Consider the following 22,017-nt stretch of genomic DNA (forward strand, 5'->3'; position numbering starts at 1 on the left):
CCTAGCATCCCTCAGCTCCCTCATCCTCCCTACGCTTCCAGGAGCAGCGCCCTGCGAGCTCCCAGCTCCTCCCAGCGCTGCTGGTGGGAGCTCCCTGCACGGATGAGAGGCTCAGGCACTCCCGGCTTAGGAGCAAATTGCCTGGGTGTCATTTGGAGGCAGCAAATCCGTGCTTAGCAGGGCTGATCCGGCCTCTGGAGCTGCCCTGCCCCTCCTGTGTGCCTGGAGAGGGAGGAGGGCAGGGAGCAGCAGCCCGGAGGTGACCCCAGATGACTCTTTGGGGTGGTGGTGGCACCTTCTGTGGGCTCCCCTTGCAGATCATTTTTACAGTGGGTGTCAGCAGGAGCCAGGCTTTGCTCACACAGGGGGACAGCAGATCGCAGGGACCTCCGAGCCTGGCTGGGAGGGTTTGTTCAGCCAGTCCCAAGTGGCAAATTGCCCGTTTTGCCCTGTTCTTGCACCCATCCGGGCTGTAACCACAGGGATTTAGTCCACATCACACCCAGGCCTTGTGCTCAGGGTGGCAAAGGGATGTGAATCCTCCTTCATGTCCAGAGGCCTTTCCCATCCCTTTCCCTGCCTCCCATCCCCCTCAGCTGCAAACCCCCCTTGCTTCTGTGCAGCAGGATCAGGGCAGAGCCCACAGGGGTGAGTGGGGTCTGCAGGGCAAGTCTGGGAAACCTGGAGAGCCCAGAGGTGCCACCAAACCTCCCAGAGCCAGGAACAGCCCAGGGAATGCCATGGCAAAGGGCAGGGAATGGTGCAGGAACAGCGTGGAGCTCCTCCTGCCCATCTGTGCCAGCTCCCACCTTCCCCCAGCAGTGTCCCTGCCCTCTGTGGCACTGGGACTGCTCTGGGCACCAGATCCTGCCAAACTCCACCCTCACTGCCCACACCTTGCTCCAGCTCCAGTACGCTCCCAGGCTGCCTCCATCCCATCCTCAGCCCCTTCCCGGGCTAAACCCGGCTGATCTGGAGCTGCATCTAGGGCAGGACAGAGCAGGACAGAGCAGGACATTGCTGTGCTCCAGCAAGGGCATCCTGGCTGCTCATTCTAGGGAGTGATGGGGCCAGTGGGCCATAGTTTATATAATTTATATTTATATTCATATTTATGGTTATATTTATATTTATACACTTTATATATTTATATTTTCATAAATATATAAAATGCATTATATATATATATGTATGTATATACAGATAAAGAGAGATAGAGATATATGGGGTGAAAAATTGTGCCCGTGCCTGTGGCTGCACCAGGGCTGGCACACAAGGCCCCAGAGCTGTCCCCAGGGCAGGTGTCCCTTCCATCCAGTGACCCCCCCCTCCACGTGTCACCTTCCAGGGACCAGAGGTGATAGGAGCACTGAAAAGAACATTTCTCTAGGGATGAAGGGCTGGGGATTTTGGGTGATGTGGTTTTAGGAGGTGTCCTTGGGGTTGTCACACCTCCAGTGGCTGGGACCCCCGGAGAGCCACCCCTCCCTGCTCAGCAGCCACCGCGGGAGGATCCAACCCCCAATGTGTCCCTTGGTGGGCTCAGCACCAGCAGCAAAGGCCAACACTTCGAGCCCTTCCCCGCTCCTCTGCCCCGCTCGGCTCTGCCCCGTGTCCCTGCCTCTCAGCACACCTTGCAGTGCCCAGCTGGGCCCGCACATCCCTGAAAAGCGTCTCTATGCCTTTGTGGGAGGCTGTGAAAGCGGCTTTTTTACTCCTTAACATCTGGGACTCGCCGGGCTCCGGCGGCTGCGGGAGGGAAAATTAATCCTTTGTTGCTCCTCCGCCGTTTCTTTGCCGGGCTTGGGATGGAAGAAAATCAGCTCGTTTTTCTTCCTGCCCTTCCTGTTTAGGGCCACGCTGGGGGCTCCTCACAGGAGCCCGGGCGCTGCTCGGACTCGGTAATGACAGCTCAGCCCCGGCAGGGAGGGGACAGGGACACGGGGAGGGGATGGGGACATGGGGAGGGGACAGGGGATTGGGGAGGGGACGGGGGCTGTGGGGAGGGGACAGGGGATTGGGGAGGGCACAGGGATTTGGGGAAGGGACAGGGGCATGGGGAGGGGACAGAGGTTTGGGGAGGGGACAGGGACTGTGGGGAGGGGACAGGGATTTGGGGAGGGGACACGGGCTGTGCGGAGGGACCGGCTGGGGCCAGGGTGGGAGGGGTTCAGAGCGAGCCTCCCCAGACTCCCCCCCTGTTTGTGGGTATCAATACAATGCCCACACTCACTGGATTTTAAATCTGGGCTGCCCCGATGGCTTTTTGGGACGTTGCACCCGTGTCCCGGCTCTAGCTCGGGTGGGAGCGGGGTGGGGACATCACACGGCACAGGTGACATTTGGGACAGCTTTTGCCCCGTGTTTATTTCGAAGAATTCCCCCTGCTGCTCTCAAAAGACGATTCTGGCTCTAAACCCCGTGGTTATAAACTCTGAGTTGTCTCCCAAAATTAAAGTTTTTAATTTAAAGTCACTTTAAGGAGCCCATTCCAGCCTCCAGTTTGATGCTCTCCCTCCCTTACCGGGACACAGGAGGCGGAGCAAGGGCACGACGAGCCCGAAGCTGCAACTCCGGCACCGCTGGAGGAATTCCCGGCGTGCGGGACCGGCCGGAGCCGGGCTGGGCTGAGTCGGGCTGGGCTGGGTCGGGCCGGGCTGGGTCGGGCAGCGGGAGCGCGCTCAGGGAGAGGCAGCTCCGTGCTGAGGGCGGGGGAACGGGCTGGACAGGACAGGGTCCATGGGATGCTGGAGCGCTGTGGTCATGAAATGAACCCACCCGCAGAGCTGCCCCAGCCATGGAGGCTCCAAAATCAAGGATTTGCAGCTGCTGGAGAGAGCCCAGAGGAATGCAGGGAGCTGCTGCAGGGCTGGAGCCCCTCTGGAGCCAGGCTGGGAGAGCTGGGGGTGCTCCCCTGGAGAGGAGAAGGCTCCAGGGAGAGCTCAGAGCCCCTGGCAGGGCCTGAAGGGGCTCCAGGAGAGCTGGAGAGGGACTGGGGACAAGGCATGGAGGGACAGCACACAGGGAATGGCTTCCAGTGCCAGAGGGCAGGGCTGGATGGGATCTGGGGAAGGAATTGTTCCCTGGCAGGGTGGGCAGGGGCTGCCATGGAATTGCCAGAGCAGCTGTGGCTGCCCCTGGATCCCTGGCAGTGCCCAAGGCCAGGCTGGACATTGGGGCTGGGAGCACCTGGGACAGTGGGAGGGGTCCCTGCCATGGCAGGGCTTGGATGGGATTTAAAGTTTCTTCCCAATCCAAACCATCCCATGATATAAGATGAAGAAATCAGGGAGATTCAGAGCTCTAAGGAGAGAGGTGGCAGTGTTAAAGAACGGAAAAAAGAGGAAAAAAAAAAAAGGCAACTTAAAGGACCACCCCCACCTTTAATCACCTGAACTGCCCAGGGAAGGGAAGTACCCCGAAGCAGAACAGCACCAGCTGAAACTTTCCTTTGACTTTTATAATTACAGAATAGAAAAGAAATCCTCGGTTCACGTTACAAAGACGGGCTCATAGAAAACCAAGCCAACGGAACAGAAACACCCAAGGTCCCGGAGCGCCGTGCCCGGCTCCTGTGGAGCCCAGGGGAGGGAGGCTCTTCCCAAGAGCTTTAATGCCAGAGAGCTCTTCCTGCTGCTTCCTGCTGGCTTTGGGAAGGCTTGGGAGCAGGGGAGTGTCTGCCTGTCCATCCCATCCCAGAGCAGGTCACCGGAGCATCCTTGGTCCTGGAGAGGAAAATAAACCCCAAAGATGCTGCTGGCCCCGGGGCTTGGGGATGGGGATATGTTCTGGAGGATGAGGGGGATTACTGCATCACTGCCTGAAAAAAACACGATTTTCCTTGGAAGAAAAGAGAGGGAAATGTGAAAAAATTATTGCCTGTAGAGTTCACAGCTTGGCTGGAGGTGTCAGGGGGACTGGGGGGGCTCAGCCCATCCCAGCTCCGGGTGGTGGCACTTCCATGGCTCCCTGCTGGGGAAGGGCCAAAAAACCATTCCAGGGTGTAAAAATTCCCCTGGCACTGGAGGATAAACACCTGGGAGGTGAAATCCATCCAAAACCTCAGCTCCCAGGGGGGCAGGGCGGGCTCCAGCCAGACCCAGGGAGGAGCTGCATCCCACAGAGGAGACTGAGGAGGCTGCAGGGAGCTGGGACACTTCTCCTTTTTCCCTTCTGGTTTCTTCCACGGCTTTTCCTTCCCAGCTGATCTTCCTTCTGCAGAGCAATCCCTGCCCAACTCACCTCGCACCCCCCAAATTCCTTCCCCTCTCGCCGATGTCCCTGTGCCGCTGGAGCTGATGGATGGGTTTGGCACCGAGCCCCCCATGGATGAAGCGACCAGGGGAGGAGCCCCCAGCCCTGGGCGAGGTTTTGGGGGGCCCTGGGGGGGTCCCAGCGATGTTGAAGGCACGGTGTCAGCCTTGGGGGGGGGGCCCGGCTCAGCCAGAGTCTACTCAGGCACTTTAAATTAAATAAAAACCCAAAGAAATGATTGGAAAAGAAATCCCAAAGCAACCCAAAACATTCATCAGATCCGTTTGAACAGCCGGGAAGGGGCTGAGCCGCAGCAGTCGCTGTTCCAGGTCGGAGCAAAGCCCCCAAAACGTGGGAGGGAGGGGGTGCAGGGGGATTTCGGGGTCTTGTGTGTCCCCCCATGTCCCCAGATTTGGGGGTCGAGGCGATGCTGATGGACGGATCCAGCTCCTCGGAGCATCCCAGACCGAGCCCCTTCAGTGCTGCTTCATCCAAGAGTGGGGGGCTGGAAAATTCCTGCTGGGAGCAAAATCTCCGTTTTTGGAGCCAGTCTGACCCCCAGATCCAGAGCTTCGGCGAATTGTCCCAACCCCACGGCGGCCGCGCTGCTCTCTGTGCCCGGCTGTCCCCAAGGCTGTCCCCTGTCCCAAACCCGTCCCACTCCGAGCTCCCCGCTGCTCCAAGGAAAAGCCAGGCCGAGAGGAAGAGAAGCGAGCGGTGTCCTGTGAGCGCTGCCACCTCCCCGCGTGTCCCCATGTCCCCATGCGGGCCGGGGGAGCCCAGGAGGTGGCGCAGCCCCCGCGTCCCGCGTGCTTTGGGCTCGGAGGCTCCGTGGGGATGGGGGAGCGGCTCCCGGCGCTGATTTTGGGATGTTCCGGGCTGCAGGAGGCAGGAGGGGACGGGGCGCTCGCCGTGGTGGCCCCCCCGGCCGGGGGCTGGTGGCATCGGGGGGTGGTGGCTCCGCCGGGGTCCTGGCGCCGCTGGCTCCCGGTTATCCCGAGCTGGAAAAGAGGGGACACAGGAGGGGCTGGGAGGGACCCCCCGAGTGGGGACAGGGACCACCCGTGGGGTCACTGCTCTCCTCCCACCCCCAAAAATGTCCCCGAGCGGCTGGGGCCAGGCTGGGAGCAGGGCTGGTGTCCCCTCACGCTGTTCTTGGGGCTCGTCCCTCTCTCTTCTTGCTGTGTCTATCATCATTATAATCATCATTTTATTTGCATTATTGTTATTACTGTTTCTATTATTGTTGCTATTATCATCAGCTTTGTTATCATTGCTATTATTAATAATTTTATTGTTGTTATTATTAGTCATAATAATACAGTTGCGACTGCTACTATTGCTAGTACTATTATTCTTCTTGTTATCTTTTACTTCATTTCAATAAACTGTTGTTACCCCACAAGTTCTCCCTACTATTGTTGTTGTTATTATTATTTTTATTAATAATAATACAGCTCCTCCTACAACTGTTACTACTACTACTACTAACTCTGTTATTACGTATTTTTAAGTTTCAATTATTAAACTGTTGTTATCCCACAAGTTCTCACATTATTATTGTTCTTATTGTTGTTATTATTGTTACTATTAATAATACAGCTTCTTCTACTATTTCTACTATTACTATTATTCTTGTGATTATATTTTTCTTAATTCGAATTATTAAACTGTTGCTACCCCACAGGTTTCCCTGTTATTGTTGTTGTTATTTTTATTAATATTAATAATAATAATACAGTTGCTACTACAACTATTACCCCTATTACTATTATTCTTGTTATTATCTTTTACTTTATTTCAATTATTAAACCATTGTTCTATCACAGGTTATCCTTGTCGTTGTTGTTGTTAATAATAACAACAATAATAATAGCAACAATAGCAATGCTATTACTACTTCTATTATTCTTGTAATCATTCATGGATGGCCCCATGCCGCCGTTAATTAATCACAGCTAATTAGGAACTGCAGGATGAGCTGTAATTGCTGCGGCTGCAGCCTGGCTGGCCCTGGGGACACGAGTGACCCTGGGGACACGGCTGGCCCGGGGGACACGAGGTCCCTGCCCCACAGAGCCAGGCCAGCCTTTGTGTGTCCCCTCGCTGGTGAGAGGAGCAGCAGGACACCACTGTCCCCGTCCCCTCCATGAGCCACCACGTGTCCCCACTTTGGGGACAGGGCCCCCCCCGAGTGCCTGAGCTGCCACTGCTGACGGGGGAGGGAGGGGCCTCGATGGAAATGACAACTGCATTAATTAACCAATGGGTCATTAATGAGCTGAGGGGCACGGGGGGAGCTGGCAGAGCAGGGACAGTGTCCTGCTGTCACCCAGCACCCCCAGCCAGGTCCCTGGCAGCTGGGGCAGTGCCAGGGGACGCTGGGAGTGCCAGAGGGTACAGGGAGGGTAAAATCTCCCAGAGTTAGGGACAGGGACTCACCCAGGGCCCGGGGTGTCCCCAGCCTGGTGACACAGCCCCAGCCTTCTCAGTATTTGTGTCCCCTGTGGATGTGAAAGTGCTGCTCCCATCACTTCAAAGCGAGGTTTCAGCTGATTTCCCCAAATCCTGCAGCTTTCAACACTGATCCCACAGCACCCCCTGGCACCCCCTGTGCCCCTGGGGTGACACGGGGGTCAGGATGGGGTCCCCTGTCCCTCTGCCCACGGTGGCTTTGCCTGGTCCCACCAAGGAAGGGACACAGGGGACGTGTCCCAACCATGGGACAACACTCCTGGGTCCCCCCAAGGATGGCACCCAGCTGGTGGGGGGAGGACACCTCAGTGACCACCAGGATGTTGGTGCTGGCACTGGGAAGTGCCAATGCCACCATCCATGTCCCCATCAGTGTCCCACTCACACCCGGGGAGTTGGGGGCTCCCAGGAAAGGCCCAGCTCCGTGCAGGGGATGGGACACAGCACCCATGGGTGCTCCCCTCGACCCACAGGACCCGTCAGTGTCCCCAGGGAGGGCCCAGCACTGTCACAGATGGATTTGTCCCCCCCAGCCCCTCTTTGCCTCCCTAATGGCATCGCCTGCCCTTGAATTTGCATACAAGGCTTAAAATATAATTAATTTTTGGCAGCGGGCAGAGCCCGCACGAGGTTAATCCCTTTAGATTTGCGAGCCTTATCTCGCTGGAGTGTTTATCGAGCTCGGCTTAACGGGGAAGGCAGAGGAGGAAAAGTCGGCTGCACTTATCTGGAGAGCTGCTGCTCCCCAGGCAGGGGAAGCTCAGCGAACAAAACCCAGCCGAACACAAACCACGAGCAGGATCCTCCCCACACCGCCCAGCTCCGCCCGCATGGAGCCTCGGCATCTGTGGGGAGGATGCACAGCCCCAAATGTGAGCTGTGACAGCGCCGTGCGGCCACTCGAGGGGTCCCCAGCCCCGAGCACCCCCAGGACTCACGTGTAGAGCGGCTGTAGCTGCAGGTGCGACGTCTTCTGTGGTGCCTGGTACCCGTAGGAGTCAAAGCCGCCGATGAAATCAACTGCGGAGAGCCGGGAGAGCAGAGGGGTGAGCTGGGAAGGGCAGCAGGGACATCCCGGGGCAGCCGTGGGACAGGGAACATCCCGGGCTGCAGCTGCATCCCAGCAAAATGCAACTTCCCAGTGTGTAATCGGGAAATCCTCAGAGCCCCTGGCAGGGCCTGAAGGGGCTCCAGGAGAGCTGGAGAGGGACTGGGGACAAGGCATGGAGGGACAGCACACAGGGAATGGCTTCCAGTGCCAGAGGGCAGGGCTGGATGGGATCTGGGGAAGGAATTGTTCCCTGGCAGGGTGGGCAGGGGCTGCCATGGAATTGCCAGAGCAGCTGTGGCTGCCCCTGCATCCCTGGCAGTGCCCAAGGCCAGGCTGGACATTGGGGCTGGGAGCACCTGGGACAGTGGGAGGTGTCCCTGCCATGGCAGGGGTGGCACTGGATTATCTTCAAAGCCAACCAAACCACCTGAGATTCCCACTGGGTGGGATTTAAAGTCCCTTCCACCCAAACCATTCCATGATTCTGTGATCCTGAGTCACCACAGTATCCCAGGAATTCCAGTGCCGCACTCCCGGTGGTGGCAGCATCCCAAGGGAATAAATAAGAACCACGAACTGGATCAGATTGGAAGCGACCACTGGTGGTCACCCAGTCCAACCCCCCGCTCCAGCAGGGTTCCCAGGGCACGTGGAATTTTATCCAGGCAGCTTTCGGATCCCTCCGGGGAAGGAAACTCCCCAGGCTCTCTGAGCAGCCTGAAATGGAGCACGGGGAGGCACAGCAGCATCCGCAGCCAGGGCTTCATCCCAGCTAACAGCAGCGGGAATGCGGCAGCACCCCGGGAAAGCACGGGTGAGAAACCGGGGGAAGGAGCCGGAGCTCCCCAGCACAGCCCCGGAGCTGCCGCCGGACACACGGGGCGGAATTCCCCTGTCCGCGGAGTGGGCATTTAGGGAGAATTATGGGGGAATTAATGCTCGTTTGAGGCTGTCACCTCGGGGCATTGCAGGCACGATGGATCAGCTTTTTCTGCTGAGATTTCCAGCCTGGGGGCTCCTCCCGCTCCATTCCCGGGGGGATCCCGGTGTCAGAGCACGGCCCCTCATCCCGACCCATGCTGAGCAGCTCTGGGTGCCTGGGGGTACCCTGGGGGTACCCAACTTCACCCACATCATCCCGTGTTTCCCCAGACCTTGGCACAGCCAGCACAGGGATGGGCTCCAGGTGAGGCCAAGATGGGAAATCCAACCTTTCCAGGATCCCCAGCACCACCCAACTCCTCAAACAGAATCCCACACTGGGGCGGGTTATCCATGCGTGTCCAAGAGCCGTGAGCTCCAGGGGAGAGCCCCCCTCTCCCAGAATATTTCCCTTCTCAACTTAATATTCCGCCAGCTCTCGATTTTGACGCCATCCATCCATTTCCAAATCTAATAAGTAATTCCATTAAAAAGATGCATTTGCATCCCGGGCTGAGGCAGCATTAATATTAAAAGTGTGTTGGGTGCGGGGGTTTGTGGGAGTGCAAACACGGAGCCACCGGCGCTGGATAAACCCTTTTGGAAAGGAGCTGTTCCCTCAGGCAGCGGCCAATTCCACACGGAGATGTTTGTTTCCATGGGAAAGGAGGGAAAACACGGGGATGCTGCAGCCCCAGGCTGGGCTGGGACCACCTGTGGGTCCGTGGCACCGGTGGGATGATGATCCCAGTGCTGATCTCGGTACTGATTCCGGGGATCTGGGTGGCTGTGGCACAGTCCTGCTGGTGGGAATTAATTCATGGCAGAGGAGCTTTTACTGCTCTTGGACAGCCACAGCCTCGACCACCTGGCTGGGGCCGGGGCACTTCCCCAGGGATGTTTGCAGGGATCGGGGTTGGATCAGAAGGAGCAATACAGGTTGGATAAAAGTTCGACTTCACTTTGCTAAAATGTTCTTTTTACCCCTGGTTTGGGGTGAAATCCTGGCCGTGGGGAGGCTGTGGGGACAGAGCCAAGGGGCACAGTGTCCCCAAGCCCCTGTGGCTGTCGGGGAGGGAGGGAGGGGCTGCCCTATCACACTCCAGCACCTCTGCCTCCCCACGGATGAGAAAACGGGGCAAAAACACAACAAAAGGGAATTTTTCAGCAGCCTGGGACCCGGGAATTGCTTCCCCAGACCCCTCAGGGTGGCATCAGCCGAGCACACTGTGCCCCTGTCACCCCCAGCCAAGGCACTTACAGCTGTCCTCCTCCTCCAGGAACACTTTGCTGACGTAGCAGGCGTAGACGAAGCCGAAGAGCTGGGAAAAAACAGTGGGCAGGGAGAGGTTGGTTATGGGGTGATGGACAGCACAACCAGCACGGTGCCAGTGGGGGCACGGCTGGGGGTCTGGGAGCGACCTGGGGGCACTGGGAGTGACTTGGGAACGACCTGGGGGCACTGGGAGCAACCCAGAGCCCATCCCGGTGCAGTTTGGGGTGCAGCAGGGTTGGGTGGATTCAGATGCACAAGGGGGAACCCTAAAGGGGCTGGGGCTGGCACCCCACAGAGGGTGCTGAGCCCCACACAGTGCTGGGGATCCTTTGGGGACCCTGATTCCCCTTAAAAGTTCTATTTTAGGGAGCTCTGCCTTCAAGTGTGTCCCATTCCCACCTCCCCACAGGGGCTGACAGTCACGGCCAAGGGGGGCACTCCCTCCCAGCGGGCAGCACATTCCAGTGAGTGATTCCTCCATCCCTGCAGCATCCAGACCTGACAAGTTTTGGGGTGGGCAGCACCCCTGGGTGCTGGCAGGGCTCTGTCTGCTCCTCTCTGGGGGACAGAAATGTGTGATGGGGGCACCTCCAGCTGGACCACGGCGCCTCTGCTCTGCCCGGTGCCATCACCCCGCCTGTCCCGTTCCCGATTTGGGATGGAGGGGGAGGAGAGGCTCCCTTACCGCCAGGAAGATCTGCGTGGCGCTGCTCACCACCTCGATGTACTGGTAGTCGAGCAGGCAGCCGCTGACCGTGATGACGTGGTGGTCCTCGGGGGCCAGGTTGGAGTTCAGCACTGGTGTCACCAGGCAGCCCGGGCCGTTCTCCATCCACCACGAGCGGTGCAGTGAGGTATTGAAGGTCATGATGAAGTCTCGGTCCTGCAGGAGGAGGAGGCACAGGTGGTGGATCTGAGGCTCTTTGCAGCAGGGTTGGATAGAAAATGGGTTTTCCCAAGGCAAGGATGCTCCGTGAGATCAGAGCAGGGCATTTCCCTGACCCCGGCCAGCAGCCCCGGGATTTGGGGCTTCCTCCCATGCTGGTGCCGTGGCCATCTGGTCAAGCAGCATGCAGGTGACGGCCAGGTGACAGGATGGGTGTCACAGAGTGACAGGGAGCAGCTCTTTATGATGGAGCCTCCTGTCATGCCAGGGATGGGACCATGGGAGCCCCCATCTGTGGGTTCCAGGGGTGCAGGGCAGTCCCTGCGGCTTCCCCTGGGGTTTTGGGGTGTCACGCCCTCATCCCATCCCCAGGGAGCCTTGCAGGGTCCCCCTGATGCATGTCCCCTCCTTGTCAGCCCCTCACAAGCTTTGGGGCTCTGCCTGTGTCCTCTCCAGCAGCTCTGGGGTGGCCTTGGGCAGGCAGCAGCCCCCTGAGAAGGGGGGAAACCCTCAGCCCCTGTCTGTCCCTTCCCACCCCACTGAGAGTCCCCCTGGTACCCCTGGGGAGCCCCCATCCCATGGGGAGCCCTCCCAGCCCCTCAGCACCGGCTGTGCTGGGGCTGAGCATCCTCCGCAGGAAATCACCAATCTGGGATTAAAAGATTTTTGCTGCTGGAGGCGGCAGAAACCCCGAAAAGGAGCGAGTGGGTTTGGGTTTGTGGAGCTGGAGGACGTGGCTGAGGTGCAGGGAAGAGGACGAGGGGGAGCTGCTGTTCCTGTGCCATCGCAGCGTGACGGAGACCGGGGATTTCCACCAAAAACCCCAAAAGCGGTGGGAGGGAATCCTCCCCCTCTCCCCATCCTGCTGCGCGCACCCAGAGCTTCCGGAGAGCCTCAAATGACCTGGAGCTACTCAGGAAGGTGTTCCCAGCCATGGCACACCCCCAGGAGGATTTTCCCTGCTCGGGGCAGCACGGAGAGTGGAGCTGGCTGCCCCCAACTCTCCGCGATGTCCCGGCAGCCTCAGAGCCGGGGAGGGACGCACAGCTCAGCACAGGGACCCCGACCCTGCGCTGAGAATGCTCAAAGCAGCCGGTGCTGCCCCATCCCTCCGGGAAGTTTTGCTCTTTTTCGTGTAAAAGCTGTCATTTAACAGCCCAGGGTGTGGTGAAGGCACAGCCCCACTCACATCGACCCCATCGCTACAGGGTGACTTCCCAAAGCCGGGAATGCGGTCCAGCCACGGCTGGGAGCCCCAGGAGCCCCGGAGAAATTGGGAATACACAGCTCCTCCCACCCACTGCCCTCCCCATCCCTGCCAAAGACTCTGCCCCAAACTTTCCCGCCGTTGCTCATCCCTGTTCCCGCTGCTCCGCCTCTCCTTTATCCCCTCAGTGGAGACACAGGAAATAAAAGTTTGCGTTTGGAAACGGCCGCGCACTGCCAGCCTGGCCTGGACTTCCAGTCTGTGCATCCCATCCCATCCCATCCCATCCCATCCCATCCGCACCCCCGGCATCCGGGCGGACGCTTTGCTGCGGGGCTGGGGGCACCCACGGGCTCTGAGGGGGCACTTTTGGGGGAGGAGGGGGAGGAGGAGCGCCAGGGCGGGACAGCAGGAAGGACGGAAGGATGGAGGGAAGGAGGATGCAGGGAGGAAGAGGAGGAAGGTGGGAGCGTTACCTGTGACAAGCGCCCGACCTCCAGGTAGAAGCAGATGATGAAGGCGTTCCAGCCGACCCACAGCACCAACCACACGGCGTACTGCGAGAGGAGACACGTCAGGGCACGGACAGCCCGCTCCTGCCCCGCCCCGCCCGCTGCAGCCACGGCGGGCCGGGTTTGGATCGTGGAATCATAAAATCACAGCAGGGATCGGACCCCGATTAAAGGACCCCGTGCCACCCCTGCCGTGGGCAGGGACACCTCCCTCTGTCCCGCTCCAAGCGCTGTCCAGCCTGGCCTTGGACACTTCCAGGGGTGGAGCAGTCACGGCTGCTCTGCTCCCAGCTTGGACAGAGGACACGGGAGGGACCTGGGGCTGAGACACCCCCGGGTGAGGCTGCTGCACCCCCAGGGCGGTACCTACCATCATGAGGTATCTGGATCTGTACTGGATCGTCCCAAAAATGCCCAAAATCACGGCCATGATGTGTAAGAAGTTCGCCAGGATGGGGGCCCACTGGTATCCCAGGAAATCAAAGATCTGCCTCTCCAGCGCCGCGACCTGGAACAGAGCGGGGAGGGGACCTGGATCAGGGCCGGGGACCTGGATCAGGGCCGGGGAGGGGACCTGGATCAGGGCTCGGGAAGGGACCTGGATCAGGACCGGCCCCGCGGCGGCTCCCGCGGTGCTGAAAGCGAGGAGTGGCCAGGAATTGCTGGGAATTCCATGGATAATGGGTTGCAGCAGGCTGCAATGTCCCTGCTCTGCATTGGCCAGCAGGACAGCGGTTATTTGGGATATTTGCATCTAAAAGGGGAATGCAAGGAGATGCAACCCCACACCACCCTCTGTGCCTCAGTTTCCCCATCACTCAGAGCTCGGGTGCTGCTGAAAACCCATCCTGGAGGAAGATTTATGACGGGAAAAGCCTCCAGCTCCCGCCTTTGATTTCCTGCCCATCCTGGCCGGCCCCGTGGATCCATCGGGCTCTCATCGCTGTTATCATTTGTGACCCACGAAACGAGGCCGTGCTGCCGGGGATGGATCCCCCAGGGCCGGCAGCTGAGGGGACCCGCCCTGATCCCAGCTCTGATTTATGGCTCCCTTCGCTGCCGGCTCCGCCTCCATTACTCTTAATTACAGAATTAGCTCCGAGGAAGAGGAGAGCGAAGGCGAGAGTTCAGGAACGTTCAGTGATGGGGATTTTGGATGAGGCTATGGTTTCTTAGAGAACTTTTAAGGAAGTTTTAGGGAATTTGAGGGTGCTGGCACACAGATACAGGGACAGCTCGACAGCAGCCTGGAAACCCGAAATTTCTTTCCATTTGTCTTATTCATCCCTGTCCTGTCACTCTTTGAAGTGCCCCAGATTCACCCTGAGAGCCCCAGGGCCTCCAGCCCTCCCCATAGCACCTTTTCCTGCCTGAAAAGGGGGGAATTTATCCTGCAAACCAGAGGAAAAAAAGGGCTTTGCATCCCCCCTCCATTCACCAGCAGCTCCCAAAGGGATCTGGAATTAGAGGAGAACCCATGGGAGTCCCAGGCAGCATCCCAGCCTGAGTTAGTCAGTCCTAATTACAGGGGGGAATTAATGAGGTGGGGAAGGTCCTGCCCGCGTTTTTCCCGAGGATGTGCATCCATCAGCTGTGCCCTCAGTTTCCCCATCCATGAAACTCCAAATACTCATTGAATTTCCTTTGTGAGGGCTCTAATTCACACCCAGCTCCACCCTAGGACAGTGATATCCCATCCCCTACCTTATCCCTGGGATAGGATCTGCTGGATCAGTGTCAGTAGGGCCCTGATTTTAATTAAAGGTGATGCAAATCCACGGAGCAGCAGCCCCTGGACCTGTGGGGCCAGGACAAGACTGTTTGCACTGAGACTTAATTCACTTCCCTGCTATTTAAACTCTCTGAGGAAACAGCCTCTGGAAATACTCACAGCCGGGCTGTAAATCTCCTAAATTGAGGAATGTAAATAATAAATGATACAGGGAGCACGGTGCTCGGGGTTTTATGGCCACCCATCCATCTGGGGGCTGTCGGCAGAGCTCAGCAGGAGCTGCATGGGAGCTTTGGGTACCAGGGATGCTCCACGCTGAGGGATGGGGCTGGGAAGAGCCTCTGAGGGTTAGGAAGGGATCACACCCGTGTGGCTCCTTAATTGCAGCTGGGATGGCCTGAAAGAGGAGGAGCTGAACCAAACCCTTCTCCATCCCAAAGAGGCAAAATTAGGGATAAACCCCCCGGTTTCCCCAAGGATAAGCAGGGATTGCCAATTGCACCACAAAGCTCTGCTGGAGCCAGCCCAGCAGCTCCAACCCTGGGTGTGTTATTCCAGCTTTTCCCTCCGTGGGAAGAGCAGATCTTGGTTTTTCCATCCTCGTGGGATGGAGCTGAAGGTTAAGAGGCAGAGACAGCACAAAAGCAGCGTGGCTGCAGCTCCTTGCCAAGGGCATCCCAAGGACATTCCCGCGTGTTTCACAAGTGGGGAAACTGAGGCACGACCTCCAGTGGGACAGTCCAGGTTTGGTGACCCTGCACAGAGAATTGCGGGGCTGAGCGAGCACCCTGAGCTCAGGGCTGGTCTGTCCCCAATCCTTTGGGGATAAAATGTCCCTGGGAGGGACCTTCAGCACCCCCAGCCCTTCAGTGACAGCAGCCCTGGCTCCGGGGCTCAGCATCACCATCACCCCGAGCACGGCTCCCCAAGAAACTTCCCAGCATCCAACACCCCCAAAATTGTTCCGTGGGGCTCAGAGCATCCTCCCCAGGCTGCCCTGCTCCTGGAATGGGAATTCCCGCTGCTCCCAGTCCCGCTCACACGCCGCTCTCCCCTCCCAGCTCCGGAGCCAGGATGCAAACGCCATCCCACTGCTAATGAAGATAAACCTGCGGCTGATCAATGCAGCGAGTTTTAGGGCTCCCTCTTAATTAAACACTCACGAGTTCATCGATCGGCCCCAAAAGTTCTCTTTGCAGCAAATCACAGCAATTAGCTGGGGGCGGAGCCGGATCCCGCTCATTCCAGAGATTTTCTTTTCACCGGGAAATCGAAGCAGGGGAGACCGAACTCCCTCAGTGGGTGAGGGGAGGACAGTGCCAGGAGGGGACACGCGTGGGGACACGAGCTGAGGGGCTCAGCTGGGGCTCGGGGAGATGGCACCAGGGAGGCAGAGCTGGAAGAAAATGGGGTTTTTCCAGCATGCTGGCACCAAATTTAAGAGGGAAAGAGCTCCTCTGTCCCTGAATCACCCTTTGGTTTTCCCTCATCACCTTCAGATCCATCCCATCACTCAAAGTTTTCTCAGTCTTTATTCCCCAGGAGGAGGATGGGAGAGCTGGATCTGGCTGTGGCTGTGCCGGGGGGATTGCACGGACATCGGGGAGCACCGTCCCCACCACAGCCGAGAAACTGAGCTCGGAAATCCGACTGCAACCAAGGCGGGGAGCGCTGGATGAACATCCCCCACCCAGCACCCTCAGAAACCGGGAACCTTCCTGGCCAGCAACTCCCACTCCTCCTGGAACCAGAGAACCCCAGAACGCTTTGGGTTGGAGGGACGTTAAATCCCATCCCGTTCCATGGCAGGGACACCTCCCACTGTCCCAGGTGCTCCCAGCCCCAATGTCCAGCCTGGCCTTGGGCACTGCCAGGGATCCAGGGGCAGCCACAGCTGCTCTGGCAATTCCATGGCAGCCCCTGCCCACCCTGCCAGGGAACAATTCCTTCCCCAGATCCCATCCAGCCCTGCCCTCTGGGCACTGGAAGCCATTCCCTGTGTGCTGTCCCTCCATGCCTTGTCCCCAGTCCCTCTCCAGCTCTCCTGGAGCCCCTTCAGGCCCTGCCAGGGGCTCTGAGCTCTCCTTGGATACTTCTCTCTTTTCCCGGAGCAGTCAGGACCCTGGAGCTGGCGCTGGGCAGGATCCTGGGACGGGCAGGATGCTGTTCCTGGCTGCTCTTCACCCCCTCAGCAGCATCTGCACCTCGGGCTGAACTCTGAGCTCCCCCCGCGCCCTCCCCTCCCCTCCGGGCAGGGCTCCTGACCCCCCCATGGCTCATTATCCTGCAGGCGGGTGATTTCCTCCCGCACACCATATGCCCGAGGCTCGCCGGGGATTTAACTTTTCATTTCGCTGCGTTTTGCAGAGATTTGGCCTCTTTGATTCCTCCCGTGCCGCGGCCGGAGATGCTGCGAGAGCATCGCTCGCCTCGTCCCTGAGCCTCCGCTATCTCTATCCAAAAAATATCAGAGAATCCCCCCAGGGCAGTGTCTGGCAGCACAGCAGGATGCCCGATCCATAAGGAATGTTCTCCACAGCCCCGGGGCTGCTGGAGCATCCCTGGAGCTCCGGGCGCAGCCCCAGGCACAGCCGTGCCCGGCTCCCACCCCAAAGCTGCTCCAGGACCCCACATATCCCCACCCCGACCCCCTGCAGGCTCACCCCCCTCCCCCAGACCCTCTTTCTGAGGCAGTTTAAGGCATTTTTGGCTCTGCCAACGCCCTCCTTTGCTCATGAGGAGCCGCAGGAACCGAGGGAAGCGGCTCCAGCCCCGGGAAGGGGAATCGGCCGCGATTTAAATGAGAGCAGAGCACGGTTGGTTATTAAGGAGGTGCAAACACCGCTGTGAACCCAGGGACTCATTTAATGACTTGGAAACAAGTTCCTGACCTACTTCCATCTGCAAAAACCTTCATAAAATCACAGACGGAAAGAAATTAAAGGCGCCGGGGTCTCAATCCCTCTCCAGCACAGGATGGGGATGAGCGGGATGCGGCCCCAACTGGGAAGAGGCCCCGATGCAGGAACAGAACCACGGCAGGAGCAAAAAATTGGGGTGAAAGAGGCACAAATCGGGTCCTTCCCCAGCTGGGACAATCCCTTGTGGATGCCGCAGGTTTTGGGGGCTCCCGGTGGCTGCGCAGCCCCTTTGATCTGGAGCAGCCCAGGTCCCCGGGATCGGGATGTGGCACTGGGGACACTTGGGGTGAGCAGAGTCCCTCGGCACGGCCCCCAGCACCCCCGCCCATCCCAAGGCTTTCCCTCCTCTCTCCCATTTGATCCCCCACCCTTTTCCCAGTTATTTATTTCATTTCCCGCATCGGGCGGCGTTGCCATGGGAACGCAGCCCCGGCTGGATGCGCCTGGCTGGACGCTGCAGCCCGGGATCCCGATGGAATCTGCTCCGTGGGATGCACCCCTGGGGGCGTCCCCACCCCTGGGACCCCCCGAGACCCCAGGGTGCCACCCCTTGGGTGCCCTCTGAGCCCTGCTGCCACATCCACCCTCCTGGCTCCATCCATCCCTGAGGGTTCCATCAGGGAGGGCTGGGAAATGCAGGCTTGGGATGGCTAATGGCAATAAATTATTATTATTGTTATTATTGTTACTATTGTTATTATTATTATTATTATTATTATTATTATTATTATTATTATTAGTGGTGGTGGTATTGGTATTTTCCCCTAAATGCAGAGGATCAAACCCGGCCCCTCCTGTTCCGGCTCCATCACAGGAAAGGGAAACTGAGGCACGGCATAGAGACCCCCCCCCCTTCCCCCCAAACCTTCACGGAGCTCTGAGACGCTGGGAACGCTGAAATCCAGGGAATTTCGTGTTCCCACATGGAGAGGGGATGCTCCACGATCACCTCTCGATGATTCTCACCTCAGGAGGAAGCTCCTCCTCATTTACACCCCTAAAACAAAGCCCTGAGCCCCATCAACTCCCAAACTCTGGGGTTTGGGTGCATTTGGCTCCAGAATCCCCAGAAAGAACCCTGGGAATTTTTTTTTTTTCCCCTGAAAACACCACGAATTTCCGATTTCCCCAGGAGCAGGCTGCTTTAACTGATTTACCTCTGATGAAATATCTCCTTAACAATGGCACAATACCGCATTTATATTTTACTGAGCTTTAACACAACACCCAGCTCTCGTTGGCAGCATCCCACAAACGCTGCCGTGAGATCCCTTTCCCCCTCCTGCCACCCAAATAGGAAACTTTTCCACGCCGAGGGAAAGCCGAGGCGATGGAAGCAGCTCAATTCCCTGCCCGCCCATCACAGCGCTGGATATTCCCGCGAGGAACTGCTCCATTCCCTCGGGAACTGCTCCATCCCCTCAGGAACTGCTCCATCCCCCCGAGAACTGCTCCATCCCCCCGGGAACTGCTCCATCCCCCGGGAACTGCTCCATCCCCCCGAGAACTGCTCCATCCCCCCGGGAACTGCTCCATCCCCCCGAGAACTGCTCCATCCCCCCGAGAACTGCTCCATCCCCCCGGGAACTGCTCCATCCCCCCGGGAACTGCTCCATCCCCCCGGGAAGTGCTGCAGTTCCCTCAGGAGGGATCCAGGATGATCCCGTTGATCCCGGGCTGGTGCTCAGCACCAAAGTGACCCTCAGTGTCATCTTGTAGTGACCTTGGAACGCCTAGGGTGCCCTGGAGGGGGGACACGGGGTGGTGGCACTTTTGGGAGGGGGTGCCAGGGTGTCAGGAGTGTCCCCGGAGAGGGGAATGTGCCCGGAAACAGCCCAGAGGGGAAACTGAGGCAGGGGGCTGTGACCACAGCGAGACCCAGCCTTCCAGTGAGGCTGAGATGGGGATCCTGCCCTGCTGTGCCTCAGTTTCCCTGGAAATCGCCCTGATTTCTGCTCAGCACTGCACCAGGAGCATCCACCCTCCTGGCCCCAGGGAGCAGCTCCAGCGGAGCACGGCCTCAGGGAAACTGAGGCACGGCAGGGCTCAGGGAAGCCCCAGCCCTGGAGAAAGGCCTGAGAACACCGAGCTGGGAGCTGCTCCAAACCATGGGAGCAGGGCTGGGACCTCTGGGGTGGCCAGAGAGCCTGCTGTCCTCTCAGAGCCACCAACCCCATCCCTTTATCCCATCCCTTTATCCCATCCCATTCCATTAACCCATCCCATCATCCCATCCCATCCCATCCCATCCCATCCCATCCCAATCTCTGTCCCACTCCAACACAGATCCCTGAGCCCCAGCTCAGCCTTGGAGGAATTTGTGATCCCCAGGGACATCGGGCCCCAAACCAACAGCCCAGTAAAGAAAATCGGGATTGATCCAGGACCTCCATCAGGAATCCCATTGGAGACTCCCAGCAGGAGCCACTGAGAGGTGCAGCGTTAATGAAAATGAAGGAAAAATCCCCCAAAACCCCACAAACAAAGGGGAAATCACTCAGGGCTGAAACCTGGGGGGTCTTGGGCTTTAATCTGTGGGTTCGGGAAGGAAATGTAGGGAAATGTGGGATTAAACCTGGCAGATCTTGGGGCTAGGTCTGAGGAAACTTGGCTTAAATATGGGAGGTTTTTGGCTTAAATTTGAGGAATCATCGGCTGAGATCTGGGGGAGCTGGGGCTTTATTTTGGGATCTAAGATTTAGATCTTAAAGCTTGTGCTTTAATCTGGGTTTAGGGTTTGGATTTGGGGATCTTGGTCTTAGATCTGGTGGATTTGGGGTCTGACTTTGGGGAAATTTTGTGCTTAAATTTGGGACATCTTGGGTTTAAATTTGGGAGATTTTGTCCTTAAATTTGGGAGATCCTGGGCTCAAATTTGTGGGATTTGAGGTTTAAATATGGGGAATCTTGGGTTTAGATTTGGGACTCTTGGGTTTAACTGGACGCTGCCCAGACAGAGTGAATAAAATAGGAAGCCAGGAGCGATGTGGGGAGCCTGACTCCCAAAATCACAAATTCTGGGAACGAGACACAGACAAAGGCTGGGGCTGGACATGGGAGGGGAACGGGCAGGGAAGAGCAAAGGAATGGGACAATCTGCTCCAAAAAATTTGCCAAACCCGCCAGGATGGGACAGGATGATGCCGGAGGAGATGCCCCCACCAGCCCGCGGGGACAGGGATTAAGCCGCAGGCAATTTCCATGCTAATTCTCCCGGCTCCGTTCTTTATCCCGACATCTGGGAGAAGCCAGAGGTATTCTTCCCCAAACCGCAACCGGTGCCTCAAAGACGCCGTTAATATAATCCGATAGAGGAGAGGAAAAATGAATATATTATATGTATATATATACCAAAAAAATCCAATTTACTGATTTATTTAGCGCCACTTTCCGTAATCAGTTCTCCCAGGGAAGAAACCCTGATTAAAGCCAAGCGCATCGCTATGGAAACCGGCGTTCCCTCCTCCCACGGCCCGCGGGCTGGGAAGGAGAAGCTCGGGTGAGGAAATCTGCCTGGTAACAGCCCCCTTAATGAGCCGGGGAGCAAAAATAATCCCCGCCAGCGCTGCCGCCGCGAAAGGAGCAGCCGGCGGCAGCCGGTGGGGAGGCGAAACGGCTCCCAAAATATTGATTTTTCCTGGGATTGTTTTGGAGGAGGAGGAGGAGGAGGAGGGGGCGCTCCCACGTCCTGCAGGGATGAAGCGGACATCTGGAGGTGGTTCCCGTGTGCGCCCACCCGGCCCGGAGCGTGGGGGGGTTTCTTTCAGCATTTATCCCATTTTTTAGCTTTAAAAGCCGGGATGAAACCACGCAGCTCTGAGGGATTCGCTGCCCGGCGAGGAGGGAGCTGCCGGCACAAATGGGATTGATGGGATGACCCCGGTGGATTTCCCTCTCCTGGGGTAATTCCACAACCCACGGGTGAGGGGCACCACCCCCCACTGCCCACTCCCATCCTGGGCTTAAATCTTGGCGGGGGTTGGGGCTGGAATTTGGGGATCTTGGTCTTGGATCTGGCGGATTTTTGTGCTTAAATTTGGGAGAGTTTGGGCTTAAATACGGGAAAACTTTGGTTTAAATTTGGGGGATTTTATTTTAAATATGGGAGATCTTGGGCTTAAATATGGGAGCAACACCCCATGGGAGAGAATTTCTTGCAGAATTGGAGATTTATTCTTATTTCTCCATTGAATAATGGAACCTGGAGCGTTTGGGGGTCTCCTCCTGGCTGGATGAGCACCCTGTAAGGAGAAGGTGCTGGATGCATCCAAGGCAGGGATCGAAATTCCCATGGGCTGAAAGAGGATGATGGGGGGTGGGAGTGGTGAGTGCAGGGAAGGGGCTGGGATGTTTCCTGAGCTTTTTGGGGTGCAAAAATCTGCCAGGATATCTCAGCATCCACTGAGGAATTCGATAACAATCCCATCTACGTTCTCCCTAAAATCCCCCATCCCTGTCACAGCTTCCAGGGCTGGGAGTGGGACCCCTCTGCTCTGGCAATGGGACTGATCTGGGCAGGATCCCACAGGACCAGAACATCCAACCATTCCCACCCATGCACATCCCGGGGCTTTCTGAACTGCAGGAACTGGAGAGGCACCCAAAGGGATTCAGTGTCCTGAGGAAACTGGAATATTTGGAGTAACTCCTTCAGCAAAGGAGCCAGTGCTGCTGATCCCAATGATTCCTCTGCTGTGGATCCCAATGATCCCTTCACTTCAGATCCTGATGATTCCTCTGCTGTGGATCCCAATGATCCCTTCACTTCAGATCCCAATGATT

At 57.7% G+C, this 22,017-nt stretch overlaps 1 protein-coding gene across 2 annotated transcripts in view; it reads right to left on the bottom strand.

Annotated features, from left to right (window-relative positions):
- Nucleotides 1-3,363: 3,363 nt before the first annotated feature.
- The window catches only part of NKAIN1 (sodium/potassium transporting ATPase interacting 1), a 30,195-nt gene continuing 11,541 nt past the window's right edge, over nt 3,364-22,017 (bottom strand). The window contains exons 1-7 of one of the 2 annotated variants that reach the window (XM_088178281.1): nt 18,101-18,209; nt 12,953-13,090; nt 12,547-12,627; nt 10,663-10,860; nt 9,963-10,023; nt 7,668-7,749; nt 3,364-5,255 (exon numbers count right to left, since the gene is read on the bottom strand). In XM_088178281.1, coding sequence (XP_088034407.1) covers nt 5,246-5,255; nt 7,668-7,749; nt 9,963-10,023; nt 10,663-10,860; nt 12,547-12,627; nt 12,953-13,090; nt 18,101-18,160 — 630 coding nt within the window. In that variant the 5' untranslated portion in view covers nt 18,161-18,209 and the 3' untranslated portion in view covers nt 3,364-5,245. Of the gene's footprint in view, nt 5,256-7,667; nt 7,750-9,962; nt 10,024-10,662; nt 10,861-12,546; nt 12,628-12,952; nt 13,091-18,100; nt 18,210-22,017 lie in introns of those variants that run through there. The other variant, XM_088178282.1, reaches the window with a different exon arrangement.

The sequence above is a fragment of the Sturnus vulgaris genome, chromosome 24, assembly GCF_052056855.1.
Source record: "Sturnus vulgaris isolate bStuVul1 chromosome 24, bStuVul1.hap1, whole genome shotgun sequence".
NCBI lineage: Eukaryota > Metazoa > Chordata > Aves > Passeriformes > Sturnidae > Sturnus > Sturnus vulgaris.